Genomic DNA, 17,928 nt, shown 5'->3' on the forward strand with positions numbered 1-17,928 from the left:
ACACTCCCCCGTACCCTGACAGCATCCCATCAGCGACAACTAATACCCCGAGAGGCGCATCACTGCCTAAGCTGTGCAGCTGTAGCTCTGCCTTTACCACACTGATTTGACATTTCGAGATATTCACCTACACACCAGACGTCTTGTCAACAAAGTCATTACTCTTTTTCCACTCGGTGCATCAGCACCGCTAACTCCAACGCTTCCTCAATACCAGCTGGACAAACGCTGTGAAAAATCACCACACTCATTATGCAGAACGGAGTGCACGCAGTCCATGCTTATCTAAAGTGCATTATCACCCCCAAGGTGTCTCAACACAAGATTAACAGGAGCATCAACATATATACAACGCTGGCACAGGTCATCAGCTTTCAAAAGTTACACTCTATAAATAGATCATTTACGCATATCTGGTGGTGGGACGCCATTTTAAACATCAGAGTAAAGAACATGGACCGTTTATAAGAAGTGGACATAGTCACACGTTGATTTGTGGACTACGGTTTTGAAGCTTCGAGTTTGGCATTTTGGGCGTCGCCATCTTGGTTTCTTGCAACCAGAAATGGCACATGCTGAATAAAAACAAAGTGTTCCAATTAACTTTCATGAACAGAAAACACACTCTGAAAGGGTTAAAGTTCTAAGACGAAAGCACAGCCAACTCCCAGACTGGACAACGCCGTGGTAGCGAATTGTCAATCTCAAGGTAGCCAAGCTCTAAAGCATCCCCTGCTTTATCGGCTATCTTACTCTAAATGGGACCATCATTTACTAAATGAACATCATGCTGTAGTGAAGAAAACTTGAAACTAGCGATTGAGACCATAAACTCAGGTTTACAATGTTTACTGAGGTAATAAATCAAGTGAGAAGTAGGCTCATTTTCTCCTAGACTTCTATAAATCAGACTTCTTTTTGCAACCAGAGGAGTCGCCTCTTGCTGGCTATAAGAAAGAATGCAAGTTTAAAGGGGACATATCACGCTCATCTTCAGGTTCATACTTATATTTTGGGTTTCTACTGGAACATGTTTGTATGCCTTAATGTTCAAACAACATATTATTTTCCTCATACTGTCTGTCTGAATATACCTGTATACACCCTCCATCAGAAACGCTCCATTTTAGTGCATTTCAAAAGAATGGCAACATAATTGCGTTGCTAGGAAACAGCATGGCTCCATGTTTACGTCCTGTCAGCTGATGTGATTCACATACACTGCAACAGGAAATAAACTGGGACACATTTAGAATGTTTACGTTTAAAACTGTGAAATGGTCTAAATATTGTAGATTTGTTAAATCACAAATGGACAGAAATCCTAACGGCTTGTTTGAAACGCACAATTTCTGATTACGGGCTGTTTGTATTTCTCTGTGGATTGAGTGTTTTGATACTTTCACAGTATTTATATCACTAATACCTGCTTTATATTATAAAAAACATGAAAATATTACTTTTTACAATATGGGACCTTTAAGGCACTTCCTCATTGGCTTCACTTTTCAGAACCGGATGTTGCCCACTGGTAAAGACAAGGTCACACCAACATTTTAAACAGTGAATTTTTGTGGGTTTTTTTTTTTTTCTCCTCTTCAATAACTCTTTATTGAATTGAATAATGTATAATCTTGAAAACAAAATGCCATGGGGGAGTAAAAAGCACTTTATAACTAAGATAGAAAGAAGCTCAAGGAGCTTTTGTGAGAAGCGCACTAGCAATGTTTTCTTAGTGGTTAGCTTGCTAAGAAAACAAAGAAAAACAATTTGGTAAGTAAGTGGTTAGCTTGCTTACATAAATTCATATGACAACCACCAAATGGGAAGATCTTTTCTTATACAGACTAAAATGTCCACACTCTCGTTGCGACACAACACAACACTCCTTTTTGAGTGTCAAACTGTAACTTACGTAATTCCATAATAAAGATCTTCAGAGAGAAGAAGGCCCAAACCCCAGCAACCACGGATTCTATGTATATACTGTATCTACGACCACATTTCTTACGCGTAGGTGTTCATGACTTACCATAACTGAGATGTGCAGCAGATGCATGTGTTCGTGTAGGGCGTGAGCAGGCTCCCGGGCTGAAGGTTGTGTCGTCTGGGCTAGAAGCTCAGACTCGGTCATGGACACATGGAAGTACAGCGTACCATTTTCCAACCACTGCTGCTTCCAGTGCACCTGAGAAATATCTTCTCCCGTACCCGACATCTCTGCAGAGGACAGAAGAAGAAGGAGAGAGGGAAAAGAAACAAAGTGTAATGAGAAGTTAACATTTAAAACTGTCTGTTAAAGTTGATTTTTCCTAACCTTATTGTGTGAAAACTAAATAGTCTGTGAGGAATAAACAACAGTTGTAATGCGACCATTCGGGCTGTGCATTAGTATTCAAGGGGCAGTGCTCGGTCTTCATCAACACTGTGCTGCAACTAGAAACCTTGAACTCTTGAATGGCTGGACACACTTCTTAGCCTGTCATAATTCTGTGCATTTGTGCAGCCGGCTCGGGAAGAATTACTGTCAAGCCGTTGCATTGCTGAGCTGCTTTGATGAAATCTTCATGATGGAAACTTTTTTTCACCCATGGTATTAGTGAGAAATGTCTCTAAATGCGAAATGCATAATTGGCAAGCATCACAAATGTTTCAGCCATCACAATCAATACAGCATTTCAATTATAAAAGTCATAAACGGGGAAGGCTTATTCCTGTCCAATTGTTTACAGTTCTCTTTTTTTGTCGGACGCAAAAACTCTACAAATGGGAATACAATTAATATATAAAGCTTGATTAAATTCATATGTCCAAAGCAGGTGTAGTAATGCTGTCCCACCATTCAACGTACTGTGCTTATCTGCATGAATAGTCTTACGTTTTGTACCAATATGAAACCATTCGCTCCAGGCCAGTGCTGGCTTTAAGTATCAAACATCAAAGGAAAGCTGGAAAACGTTTAAAAGCAAAAAGGATAGAGAAAAAATGTGCAAAATAAAATAAAATAAAAAATAACAGACCCAATTGCAATTCATGGAGCGATGAAAAAAAAAAGGAGATGAAAAAGAGCGGAGGGGGATCACCAGTTTATCTCGATATGGATCATGGCACAAGAATCTAATGCTATCAAGTGGGAGTGGTTGTTCAGTGGAGGAGTACCGAGGGAGCCTCGGGGAGCCTCAGATTGCGAGGCTCGATACAGTGTTTGTCATGCGGCTGGGTGACAAGGGCATAGACATCTGCTGACATCTCCTATCAGCGGCAGGTAGCAAATGACAAATGGCTTTCGGTGCGGCTGGTTATTAACCCGCTGACTCATGGGTCAGAGGACGTGGACGGCAGGGGAGGGTTGTGTGCGCTCTGCTCAATGGTGGCACGGGCCCTAAGGTGCAGGGAGGGAGCACGCGGAACAGACATCCTCTCAGAAAGTGACAGAACTCCTAACATTAGGTATAGACCTCCTGTTATAATGCTCCATTAACTAGTAGGTAACATACTTAAAAGGGGAACTGCGCCCATTTTCATTATTCATGCTATTCATGTGGTCTATTCAATAGTAATGTAGCCTGATCTTTATCTGTAACTGTGCAGAAATACCAGGTTTAAAAAGCTTACCAAGTAGCTAGTTATTCATGTGCAAATCTAATTTTGACAACCTCAGAGCAGAAAAACCCTGGTGCACCCCCTGGGATCTTTGGAACTGCCTGAAATGCCTTGCTTGAATTGTTGACTGTCCTTCCGTAACGTGGTGATGTCACCAAGTAACACATTTGCATAGTGGCTAGTTTGGCACACCCTCAAAACAAAGCCAGTTAGAGCAGAGCTGGAGCGGAAATGGGAACGGAAACGGGTGAAAAAAGGTGCTGCAGCACAGCCGGTATGAGAACAATTAAGCATTTTTTTTCTAGAAAATAAGCAGAATAGGTCCCCTTTAAATATAGTCACTGTAGGGCTACAATTATCAGTCATTTTCCTTTTACTTCCCTTCATCCTTTTCCTTAATCAATCTGATTATTGTAATTAATTAATTAATGAATCAATGGATTATTTAGCCTATAAAATGTCAGGAAATAGTGAAAAATGACCAGCACCATGTCCAGTCTATGGTGTTGTCTTTACCTCGTTTGTCAGAGGAAATAAACCCTAATATGTGTGAAGCAGGAACCAGTAAATATTGTTTTGTTTTTTTCCTGATACATTAATTATTAATCAATAAATCATTTTCTGACTATACACTCATTGATCATTCAAGCATTAAGACAATATACACATTATCTTACCTTATATTCCATTCTGAAAGTACACTTTAAACATCCTCCTTCCCTTACTGTAACGGTGAGGAGTTCTATACTTTTGCTGACTGCAGCTTATGGTAAAATTTTGTAGGGTGTGAAATTCGTAAATGCCATAACTGCTGGCTATTCAACTCTTTATGTTTAATCTGCGGGGCTGAAGACACACTCCTCGACCTTTCACCTTGACAGGAGATAAAGCTTTGTCTGCTGGGCCAACAGCGAGGTGCCTCCCGCCATCTGCTACTGTTTTAAACAGAGCTTATCAAGCTCCTGTCAAATTCACCTCGAAACTTTGCCGCTTTACCGTTACAGTATGTGTGTATTCCAGATAGCTTTAAATAACTCGGATTGTGCACAACGCTGACACATGGTTTGATCAAAATTAAAAGTGATTTTCATGTGAAACAACTGAGAAGCGAGTCTTGCAGTAATAGAAGCAAATCACATGCAGGATGGATGGACAGTAATAGAGTTTCTAGGGCCGCCTTGGTATGATTGTTATGTAGATGAGGAGGCTCAGTAAGCATGCTATTTAAAGACAAAAAAGATTGTGGGTGTGTGTCCTTGTCTTTTGTGCTATGAGGCTTGTCATTGGGCACCTGGCCAGACAGTACTGGGGTATAGGTGTATGGCCTCAAGGTCTGCTAGTAATTCATTAAGAGGAACATTATTAATGTGCGTATGTGCCTACTGTAGGTGTGTGAATGACACCAGCGTGCTCCCAGCAAGGGTGTCAGCAATACAGTGTCTCCCAAACGGAGTCCAAGGGCAACCTGAAGGAACGACCATAGTGAACGTTTCACAGAACCAGGGAAATAACTGTATGGATGATAGAGAAATGGTGGCACATCACGTGGATCCTTACAGGGTAAAATAACTTATGAAGCACCTGTGTTTTTTCTTATGGGTTATCAGCATTGAGAGACAAAAATACATTGTGGCTGGCACATTATTCAATACTGCTGCTCAAATAACAAAAAAAGTGGCAGACTGGCTTTGCAGAATATTCCATTTATGTGAATCTATAAAAGGGAACATACTGGTGGGTTTGCATTGTTAAGGCCTTAAAGCTGCAGTGCGTAGAAATCCGGAAAACGCAAAATCCTGCATCCCCTCGAGCTGCTCTCTCCTCTCTCTCCTCTCTCCGCTCTCCCCTCTCTGTCCGAAGCCCCTCCCCCCACACGAGAACGGGCATATGCACGCGCTTCATACGTGCTCGCTACATCTGAGGAGGCTACCGCAGCGAGCTACACATTACCTTCTGACGACATCAACAGTTTGGACTGTCTTTTTGAAAGTCTGTCTTTCTTTTTTTGGGTTGTTTTGAGGTGTAGGCAGTTGCTGCCAATGCTGGAATAGCAAGCTTTCCAGTAGGTTGTTCCGCCATTGACCGAGGCTTTCACTATCTGCAGAGACCAGACGTGAACGCGCATCTCCTTTTGTGGAACAGCCAATAGGAACGCTCTCTCTGAAATGCCCTGTGATTGGTCAAAGTCTGCCGTCACGGGCAAGATTTTCTAAAGCCTGTAAACAGAGCCATGAGGAGGTGCAGAGGTGTAGTTTTCTCTCAGATCACTTGAATTACAATATGCTGCAAGGTTATTATGGAATTTTTGCCAAATTATGCCAAAATATTGTTGCCTACTGCCACTTTAACTACAAATAATGTATTTTTTACAATACTGACGACCATTTTTCAAAGGATACACTAAAATGTAGGGCTTTGTATTGGCAACAATCTGACGATACGATACGTATCACGATACAGGGGTTACAATCCAATATATTGGAATATATTGCGATACTGTAAGTACGACGATAGCTTTTAATACAATTTTAAGGAAAACTGTCATAGTATAAAGATCACACCACCATATGCAGAAAATCTGAGTAAAATAAATTTACCAGAACAGTGGGAACTGCATTTGCATTTATCACAGTCCCTGTAACATCCAACATCATAGCACTACTTTGAGAGGGCAGGCACACTGAGAGGGCACATATCTTTGCAAATGAAATAAAGTATTGATTGAGTTCATCTTCCCATGTTAACTATTAAATAAAAATCAATACAGTGTTTTTGAGAATCGATACATTATCACAAAACAATATATATGTACATCCCTACTAACATGCAGTGTGACAGTACGGAGGTTCTAAATGAATTTCAGTCAACAAAAATCTATGTGAAAATATCATCAGCGAACCTACACTCAACTTGAAGTTAATTATAGTAACAGTACTGCTCGACTCTTTTGCCATTGCTGAAAAACATTGCAATGATGAGCCTCATGGATGTAAAGAAAAGGATCATACACATTTCCCCCTTTTTCTTGCATTAAAAAAGGTTGCTGTTTCAAAGAAAAAACTCAAAATATCCAGATTTTTGAGAGTCAAAATGCACCAAAGAGACAAGTTTCAAATCAGTCCCTTGCTGGTCACAACTGCATGCAACAATGACTGACTTTAACGCAAAAGGACAACAAAATTCCCACTGTGGTGTATTGCCTGTATTGTTTAAAACTATTTTTTAGCCCGTCCAATTAGTTTATTTTTACGGCTGTCAAACGATTTAAATAATTGTGATTAATCGCATGATTGTCCATGTTTAATCGTGATTAGTTGAAAATTAATTGGAAATTTTTTTATCTGTTCAAAATGTACCTTAAAGGGAGATTTGTCAAGTATTTAATACTCTTATCAACATGGGAGTGGGCAAATACGCTGCTTTATGCAAATATATGTATATATTTATAATTGGAAATCAATTAACAGCACAAAACAATGACAAATATTGTCCAGTAACCCTCACAGGTACTGCATTTAGCATAAAAAATATGCTCAAATCATAACATGGCAAACTGCAGCCCAACAGGCAACAACAGCTGTCAGTGTGTCAGTGTGCTGACTTGACTATGACTTGCCCCAAACTGCATATGATTATTATAAAGTGGGCATGTCTGTAAAGGGGAGACTCATGGGTAACCATAGAACCCCTTTGAAAATGGCAATGACAGTTTTTCCTCGCCAAAATTTTGCGCAAGTTTGGAGCGTTATTTAACCTCCTTTGCAACAAGTTAGAATGACATGGTTGGTACCAATGGATTCCTTACGTTTTCTAGTTTCATATGATATGATACCAGTATATTCACTTTAATACTGAGCCCGGTACAACCTCCAGAAGACTAGAAGAAGAAGACAAGAAATTAGTGGGTTTAAAACTAATTTCTGTTATTATTAAATTAACTTTGACAGCCTTGTTTATATTTATACCATAATGTAGTGAATTGAGAACAAATTTAATTTTGACTGTATCGTATGCTTTTGAAAATAGTTATAAGTCAGATATACAAGCAGTAATGTAAAGTATACATGATGTAATCCATCGCTATGGCCCCTTGAAAGCAAAGCTGTGAATGCATCAGTTCAAAATTGGACAATATACTGTACCCTCATCTTCACAAATTCATGCTGAATACTGTGCACACTTTAAACGTCTCTCCTAATTCTTTCTTCTTTGGCTGAGTGTGAAAGCTTTTCTTTATTGAGTGAGTGAATTGGTGGTTCAAAGTGGCTTCACAAGTAGTTTCGCGGGGTGGCGGAGCGGCGAACTGAAACAAGTCATGCTGATCTGCGTCGCTCCGCATTACACTTTCATCACTCTCTTCCATTTCCTTTGTAGTAAGGTCATTTTGAGACAAGACTCAGTTTGTAGAAGTTCATAGCTTGCCGTGCTGTTATCCTGCGTTGCTTTGTGCACAGTGACGCAGCTAAAAAAAAAAAGGGCCGTGATTCAGCTGGAAAAAAATTAGATTAGGCTCGGGGAGCTTCTCAACTGATTTTTCGGATCATCGATGTTTAAGCAGCAGCCCTATCATTTTCTTTTCATCATTTATTAGTTAGTGGAAGAGTTCAAGATAAAACTGAGGAAGAAAAGCTGTAACAACAAATGTGCCAACCTTGGTTTTAGTCCCTTTTCACTTTACATAAAGTTTGCATAACAGTCGTCACAGAGATATGGAAAGCTTGGCCCAAATCCTTGATAAACCCTTCCTACTCTTTGCTAAGTCCTCTCTGCAGGTACTTAAGATACAAGTGATCTATTGAACACTCAATGTCAGCAGAACTCTTAATACAAGCGCTCACTTCCTGCTCTTACTGTGTTTTTTCTTTATCCCTTTTCTTTTAGCTGTCTCTCCTCTAAGATCTTTCATCTTTTCTTCACCATTTGCAAGGTTTTGGCTAGAAGTGTTGAGTTCAATTTTGAGTTTGCACTGAGGTTTTCTTTAAATGTTGCCTTGAGCAAAGAGTGATTTTCACTTAGCACAGTCTCCCAGAGTTGGATATTTGATGAGATGAGGTTGCCCACAACCTACTGAGTAAGAACACAGAGGCTTAGGAGCTGCCACATAGCAGAGACAAACCTAACCCTGAATACTGGCTTCCTAAATTCATGCTGCTGCTCACGGTTGTCAGGCTATTAAATAGGCATTATCGGTCGCTATAAGCACCATAGATGTGGGTCAATAGGAGCCTACTACACCCACTAGTAGGTTTTATCATCTATTCACATGGTAGGTCACCGAAAGACGGTATAAAAGAACACGACAGCGACCTCTTTCGACCGTAGTAATTAGGAGTAATTATGACGTCAGGTGTTGTAGTGTAGATAGTGTGAAACCAACAACGTGTAGTTGTCTTTGTGTTAGTAATTATTGTAATTCAGAACGCAATGTTTTTCCCTAAACTAAGCTAAGCGTTTTTGTTCGCCTAAACCTAACTGTTTTTTTTTTTTTTTGCTTTTTTTGCCTCAACCTAAAGAAGTTGTAGTTTTGTTACCGAAACCTAAAGAAGCCTTTTTGATTGTGTTCAAAATGTAACATTTCATTCAGTTTTACAACGTGATAGGCCCTGTTCACACCTGGTATTAACATGCGTCTCCACATGCGTCTTCAGTGGCCACTTGTGATCCGGTCTCACTTCCCTGAGCCATATGCAAATAAACACGTAGTAAACACATGGCTAATAGCAGCCGTTGTGACGTAATATTACATGAATGTCAGTAGTAATATCCTACATTTTTGTTAATTCTGGTACATTGTATCAACATCAAAATAAAAGGTTATTGTGCCGGCAACGCTGCTTTTGCCGGACAACAGCGGGGTACAGCGCTCCAGAGAGCCGGGGAGGACAGAGAACAGGCGGGCGGACGGTCGGGTGTCAGCTCCGCGCAAAGCAGCGTAACAAAAACACTGACACATCTCCGACAGTATGATAATAATGCACTTTGCATGCCTAGTCTACATACAGTAGAGCACAGAGGCCGTTTCCTGGCTGAAAAGCGCCCGTGTCTGCCCGTTTATTCACCTAAAGGGCGCGGTGATCCCGCGGATCCCAGCTGGACATCCGATGAGTAGGCGGCCCTTAATGTGGCCAGGACACATTCGCGTATACACTGCTGAAAGAATGTGGTCATATGTGGCCCAGACCACCTCTGAATGTGGTCCGAAAGATCCGATCTCGATGTGTCCTCAATGCGTCCTCAATGCATCTTGAGTGCGTTCACACCTGTACTTAGAACTGTCCACTTGTGATCGGATCACTGAGGATGCATGTTAATACCAGGTGTGAACAGGGCCTTAGTTTTAACTTTCACTTAAAACATAGTAGGCGTAGTAGGCCCCTATTGACCCATATGTATGGTGCGTACAGCAACTGATATCTATTTAATGGTCTGATGCCAGTCAAATCGGGTGTAAAAACCTGTCCACTGCAAAAACACCAAAGACAATGTTTTACTCCTAAGCACCTCTATGCATCAATTCAGGATTTAATCAGTGAAATTGAATCAGCAGCGGGGGGGGACGCCAGAGGAGTAGCATACATCTGTTTGTGACTTTTACAGATAAACCAATGCTGTATTTTCCAAATCCATGCAGTCTGCCAGCTCTATCAAACCTGTACTGGACTGTTAGCAGATGCAAATTGCACTCTGGAACTAAACAAAGGCAACCCTAATTAGGAAAGCATTGATCATAGAGCCCCACAAAGTACACAATATACTTCAAGGTACCAGAACACCACCATAGTTCTCCGACAGGCTTGTGAAACTGCGGTAACGTGAGCCGCAGAGTGCAAAACCGTGGTACCGCCAGCCGCCGTCTGACTTGCATTGCTCCTAAAGTTGGGTTATTATGATAAGGATGGCCTCTGGGTGAGGTGAATGGCGTTACCACTGTTTTGCATTTGGCGGCTCATGTTACCGTAGTCTTGGAAAGGGAGTAGTGAGCGGAGGGGTAATCAGTTGGTTACAATCATAAAGAAGTCGATGTTGTCACCGTGATGTCACCCATTGGTTTGTGGACTGCCGTTTTGAAGCTTCGAGTTTGGCATTTTGGCCGTTACCATTTTGTTTTACAACCAAATGCTCCATAAGACATTTTCAGGTGACCAAAAATGTTACAAATAACTTTCATGAACTGAAATCACACTGTGAAAGGGTTCAAATTGTAAGACGAAAACACGGCCAACTCCCAGACCGGACAACGCCGTGGTAGCAACCTGTCAATCAAAAGGTTGCCACGCACTATAGCAAACCTTGCTTTATGGTCAAATTTGAAATGACCATAATTTACTAAATGAACATCATGCTGTATTGAAGAAGACTTGACACTAGCGGTTGATACGATAAACTCATGTTTACAATGTTTGTTCAACCACAAGGTAGCCAAGCCCTAAAGTATACCCTGCTTTATTGTATATTTGACTCTAAATGGGACCATAATTTACTAAAAGAACATCATGCTGTATTAAAGAAGACCCAGAGGTAGGCCACTGGTTGCAATCTGAAACCACACCACTAGATGCCACCAAATCCTCCACACTTTACCTTTAAAAAGTAAAATCCACCCTAAAACTGAATGCATTTGCTGTTCTGACATTTCAGCGTTCAGCATTACACTGAGCAACAGGGAAAGGACTGGTAATGATGTCATCCAGAGACAAATCTTGGAGCTGCTCCACTGAACATGAACAATGGGGGAAATTACCCTTAGTGATTTTATTGGGATTTGGGATATATTTTCTGAATCACAGCTGGAACTCATTTGAAATGAATGTCTCGGAGCCCACAGAGACAAAATCTACTTCAGCGTCAATGGACCATCACCAGCGTATTACCTGAATGCATCTTCAATTCAATCCTCAGTGCTCTTATTTCCAGCTAGGGAGATGGTAGTGTTTGGAAGATACTCACATTACTGTGCATTCAACATCATCACTACCAATTATAGCACAATCAGGCTGTGTGTTGATAATGATAATCACTGCCAAGGTTGCACTGCCTCCAACAGTCTGACGGAGAGGAAATGTGGGTTCAAAACAGTAAAAATTTCTGAATTTGTATATATTGTCAAAGAGCCGACAAACATATGCACGCATATACATACAGTACAGAGTCTCCTGCCCGCCCACGCATCAACACGCGTTCCCGAAAGGTTGGCTCTCATCAGTTTAAAGGTGATCATAGCGGTTCGGAGTCAGTGATTGTGCGAGCCTGACAGCTCCATGACAGTTTGTCAGCTCGGCAACAAGCCCGTGTCATCAACGTTTACTGCGATGAAAGCTGGCACCCTAAAGGCACTTTGCCGCCTGTCATTACATACGTGGCGTAACGCATTTGTCTTCCACCGACTGCAACCCCACATGTCATTGATCAGGCCGGCTATAGAATGGATGGCAAATGAATATTCAATAATTCATATGAGGGATGGATTCATTGGTTTCAAATGTCTCGGGCCCAAAATGAAAGCAAGGGCAGAAAAAGGAGAGGTGAGGCTATATATGAAAGAGAGAGACAAGCAGACAGAAAGTAGAAAAGGGATTTATATCAGTCTGACACTCATCAAAAAGTGTTCACGAATATTAGCATACCTCCTAGACATTCAAATTCGGCCTCAAAACGTCTCAGTCACCTGTGACAATGGCGAATTCTGCACGTTTTTACTTTTTGATTTCACGCTACCGTCAGATGGCGACAGGAACTGTTCATCAGCAGCAAAACAAACAGGTTGAACAAAATTCACCCCTGATTAGCTACTAAATGGTCTTTATGGCATATCCTCCCATTCCCAAAATGCTAACTGTGCCATTACCATTTAAAAAATGACCTGATGGGAGCTATAGAATATTTAGGCAAATACAGGATGAGCTACAAAAAGGCATGCAAGGTTCCCATTTCCAATTTAACACCCATGCAACTAAATGCCACCCTAATGTCTCATTACAAACACTAATGAAATAGCTGGCATTCACATAAAGACCAATGAAAATGAACACAATTAAAAATGCATCAAGACTTTTTTTTCTTCTTCTTTTTTCCAGGAAATGTAACAGTGTTATCTACACCGGCCTAACACACAATGGGATACCACACATGGGTGTGTTTTTTTATTGAAATGTTCAGTCTAGCTCCAGTATCACATGAATTTGTTGTTTTCTCAGCATCAATGATCCATACTTGAGTTCATTTGGAAGAAGGGAGGTACCCACATTTTCAGGCAGTTTTAGTTTAGTTCTTCAAATTGAATTGTTATTACCTGCCCAAATTAAGTCGGTGAACACAAATCCCAACATTTGATCCCCATGAAGCTAAAGAAACTATGACGGAGAAAAGAAGAAGGAAATGGACATGGACCATGCAAAAGTTGAATACGAACCACTTTAGCTTATCTTCACGTTGGTGGGAATTTTGGCATTTTGGATTTTAGTAATCAACAAAAGGAGTGGAAAGCATGATACTTAATACCACTGTGATGGACCACCAATGTCAAACATGTTTGAAATTCTGATTTTCCCAACAAAACAATCCAATATAATAATACAATGGTGGCCTATGCTCAATCAAAAAAATCAAATAAACTGTGGTAGGGATGTCACGAGAACCAATACTTCCGTATGAAGTTGATGCCAAAATTTGGAAAATGTGACAATACTCTTTTTTCTACAGTACCGTAGGTACCCGTAGTCCCGGGGACGATGGAAAATGTGTCGGGATCCTATTTTTTCCCTGATAATGCCATATTGCAAACAAAACAAACCCTGTGTTGAAATCGGCAGGATGAAAGCTAGTTAACGTAAGCTGTTAGCTTTGTGCAGGACTGTGCAACTGCCCTGCTGCTAACAGCTAACGTTAAGAAGCTCTCGTCCTGCCGATTTCCACACGGGAGGTGCCATTGATATTTACATTATGATGGGTTCAGGCTCTATTCAGTAAAAAAATGAGCATTGGGCGAAGGTATGACATCCCTAAACTGTGGTACGCTTTGGAAAAAAGTATGACTCGTTCTCCCACCTTGCTCTTGTTTCTGTGGCGTTTCATTTCTGGTTTAACATTCACAAATAAATACACAAAACAAGGGGAGTCGTAACATTAAAAGATATGTTAAGCTTTATAAGAGTTTTAATGCTAATCTAACATCTATAGTACTGGGATTTATATTGACCATTCGATTTGTGAATTAACAAAAACTAGCAAAGCAAAGAAAAAAAGCTGTCAGTATGTTTCTCCTCCACCCGGCCGTCTAAACTGTACACTGCTGTTTCTATACTTCCTAGCTCAATCAGCACTGTGGGATCCAATTCTGTTGACTCAACACCCGTCTGTAGTTGACCTGTTTTCCACCTCTCTTCCCCTCATGTTTCCCACTGCAGAGGCCACTTTATACACTTTTACACTTGACATTTCCCAAGATCAAATGTCAGTCACGCAAAAACTGATTATCTTACTAGCCACTAAATTACAGAAGTTCATGAATGAAACTCATTTGCTCAAAAAAGATATTTTAACACCATTTTTCTGTGATGTTTAAATGTGCCTGATATAATGGCACCGACTTTACGAACATGTCGTCTAAATATGTGGTCTGAATTGGTCACTGACAGACCGTCCTATAAGTATTTACAGTGGATGATGCATCCAAATCTGTAAGGTTCTTGCTCTGCATGCAGTGTGTCACAAAGAAAACAGACATGCAGGAGGATTGTTGCCAGATTTGAGACAGTGAGAGCGACTTTTGTCCTTGGAGATTCTTAGTGGGGTCCCCTGAAGGATCCCCCATTAACGAGAGGCCCTGCCAGTGCCACTCGGGCCTTATCGCTGATGTCCACACCCACGCTAACTCCTACTGTGCTCAATCTCAGCGGCAGCTGTTGGGACTGCGTTCTGACCACCTCCTACAGAAAACCAATCATATTTTCAGAGACACCGCCAGTGAGCCTCCCAGCATGAAGGAGAAGGTGACTTATGACTTCGGAACACACAACCAAGGCGTGCGGTAACAGCATTAGGCGCAGTGAGCGTCTTAAAGAAAGCAGATCTTTTTTCCTCCAATAAACGTTAGGGGTGTAAGAAAATACTGATACACTTGAGTATCATGATACTGTATCGATTCTCAAAAACACTATCAATTTTTAATTAATAGTTTACATGAAAAGATTTGTGGCAGACAGGGGCTCAGTAGTGCTATGATATTGGATGTTACAGGGACTGTGAAAAATGTAAATCCCAGTGTTCTTTATACTATGACAGTTTTCCAAAAAAAATTAATTAAAAGCAAGTATCGCAATATATTGCAATACATTGGATCGTAACTCTTGTTTCACGATACATGTTGTATCGATGTGTGTCATTGCACAGCCCTAATAAAAATCCCAGGAGTTAAGTGAAGGTCAAAGCCATACAATGCATAATGCTTCTGTGAGGACATTTTCACAGAGAAAAAAAAACTAAACTAAAATTAAAGGGGACCTATTATGCTTTTGTTCTTTTTCCCTTTCCTTTAGTATGTTATATGTTTTTTTTTGTGCATGTAACCACAGAAACACTGCTCCCGAACTTCCTGAAACGCCTCGCTTGAAGTCCCGCCTTTTCTTCCATAAAGTGGTGATGTCACCAAGTAACATACTCTGCCTAGCAGCTAGTTTTAGCACGCCCTCAAACAAAGCTAGTTAGAGCGGAGCTGGAGCGGTGTCCAAAAAGTTAGGTTCGGTTGACCAATCACAACAGAGTGGGACATCTGGCCAATCAGAGAAGACTGGGCTTTAAGGGAGGAGGGGGGGCTGGAGCTTAAACAGAGTATTTCAGACAGAGGGTGAAAAGAAGTGCTGCAGCACAGCCGGTAAGAGAAAAGTAAAGTGTTTTTTGAACATTAGAGCATGTCAACAAACCAAAATACAAGTATGCACCTGAAAAATAACCATAATAGGTCATATTTAAACTACAAAACAAAAATCCCAACATAACCATCCACAAACATTGCTAAACATATTTTCAAATAACATTGACAAGTGCATAGTAAGCAATGGGTTATAGACCCAGCCTTTGTTTTATAGTGGGACTAACAGACCTCTGGGAAACTGTTGTGACAGTGTAAATAGAATAAACAAATAGCTGCTTGCCATCGGCCCGATGCGGCACAGTGGGCCTTGGATTATCTCTCATTAGCAATGAATACATTCTCTCTTGTGTGTTATTGTTCATGTGCCTATGTACTATATGTGTGTGTGTCTGTGCCTCCATTGTTGCTCAAGGTCATCTCGATTTTAAATTATTTAAATTAATATAAAAAAAATGTCCCCTTGCAGATTGTACTGTGCAATTAAGGCAAAATATTATTTGGGTTTTCCCCAGGAAATAAGCATCATTAACCCACTAAAAAAACAGTGTAATTTATGTGTGGATCTATAAATGCTTTGTCCCTTGCGTGCTCTTCAGGATTAGTGAGGCAGAGTGCCAAACAAAAAAAAAAAAAAAATCAGGAGCCCTCCTACTCCTAATGTATTTAAAGTGACACATTAACGGGATAAACAGTCCCCTTATCTGCTGAGTGCATAGGCTTCTTCTAAAACACTACAATCCCATTAACAAGACCTATTCTGATTTCACTTGTCCACCGATGGGGGGGTTGTCTGCCATTGCCAAAGTGGGAGGCTTGGGCGTAATAGTACACACATTAAGATTTACTAATCCTTTGTTTTGGCCTCTTCAATTGAGACCTCGGTCAAATAAGAAGAGTAGAATGCATTGATGCGGTGATTCTAAACTGCATTACAGCATTCATGTCAACCATGCACCAAGGAAAGTCAAAATACAAAATACAAACATGCAGATAAGGCTACTGCTAATGTGGAGGGGCCTCATGGTACATGTCCACGGGGGCATTTTTTTTTATCATGAGGGATCACCTTGCTTCCCAGCATTGGACGCTTGATGCACCTGATTGGATGAACGCTTTCCCTCATGGGCTGCTGCTCCCAGCTTTTAAACCAGAACCAAACATGGCGGCTGATTTGGAAACTTTCTTCTCTTAAATAGTTCACTGAAATGGGTTTCTAAAAACATTTTATGCAAGAAATAAGCCATGCAGTTGTTGAATCAGTCATTATTTTGGATCGACAACGCTTAGTGTAAAAGTTTCTCGGGTCTTTCCTTCCAATGATTTGCATAAAGTAGCCTAGACCTCAACTTTATGCAAATGAGGAGCGGTCAACGTGATTGCCCCGTCTCTCGAATCGTGCCACCACGCTACCAGAGTGCATTGCATGGCTGCTTACATAGACAATGAATGGGTAGGGTGGAAAGGACGGAGGCTGTGGACATGTACCATCACTGGTACTGAAGGAAAACCAATGCATTTTAATTAGCCTGCCACAAACCATCTGTGATCGATGCTTGCGTCACCTCAATTTTTTCAATTTAGTCGGTTACAGTATTTACCAAGATTACAGAGGCAAATGAGCCCAGTTGATTTAATTTATGTCAAGATCTGTTTTGACACGTGTTGCACGTGTCTGATGGACTTGGAATATTGGTTGTAGAGACATACACATTTGGAACAAGAGAGTATTCATCCAACAGAGGAAGGCCATATGTGTGGAAATACTAGGTAAATGGCTTCAGCTCAACAAAAAGTTCAATGATTGAGTAAGTTATGAGTAAGTTATGAGTAAGGTAACACTTTAGAAAGAGCCGAAGAAATGGGAGATTGTTTTTGTTTCCATTGACTAAAGTATTGCTGTAAACTAGGGATGCACCGATACTGGATCGGATATCAGGCCAATACTGGTTCAAATAGCTGGATCGGATATTGGTGACAATTGGGCCAATCTATTCAATTCAATGTTTAAATACTATACAGATAATAGACTGGAATTGTCCCATCTTGGTCATACTGATCTCAGTTGCTGGATGTGTTTCTGTGATGGCCCTGCTTGGGTCGTGGTTTCCGAGGCCAGCGGTAATGGCCTTGACCGAAAGCAATGGCCTTGCAACGGCAGACTATAACGGCCTTGTAACAACAGACTATGATGTGTTAAGTGTACCCAACTGAAAACACACTGGTCAAGGATGAATTTATAGTGGGAATTCTACTGGGACTATTCCATATCCCAGCATGCGGTTAGGAGGAACACATAAATAGCTTGGTCAAGGATTTGATACATAATGGGGTCATGCCCATCATGGGAGGGTTCTATCCCTGGCCAGCTCCCACTTGTTTCAGGCTGTTGTATTCTCATTTTTTTTGCTGGACTTCAGCCTCTTCTGAGTCCTGCTCTTGTAATTGCATACTCTGTT

The 17,928-nt window shown here is 40.9% G+C and overlaps 1 protein-coding gene across 2 annotated transcripts in view; it reads right to left on the reverse strand.

Annotated features, from left to right (window-relative positions):
- The window catches only part of LOC119478316 (astrotactin-2-like), a 624,157-nt gene that overhangs the window by 327,115 nt on the left and 279,114 nt on the right, over positions 1–17,928 (reverse strand). For both annotated transcript variants that reach the window (XM_037752984.1, XM_037752983.1), the window contains exon 2: positions 2,033–2,220. In XM_037752984.1, coding sequence (XP_037608912.1) covers positions 2,033–2,220 — 188 coding nt within the window. The remainder of the gene's footprint in view (positions 1–2,032; positions 2,221–17,928) is intronic.

Source organism: Sebastes umbrosus, chromosome 19 (assembly GCF_015220745.1).
Source record: "Sebastes umbrosus isolate fSebUmb1 chromosome 19, fSebUmb1.pri, whole genome shotgun sequence".
NCBI classification, from domain to species: Eukaryota; Metazoa; Chordata; class Actinopteri; order Perciformes; family Sebastidae; genus Sebastes; species Sebastes umbrosus.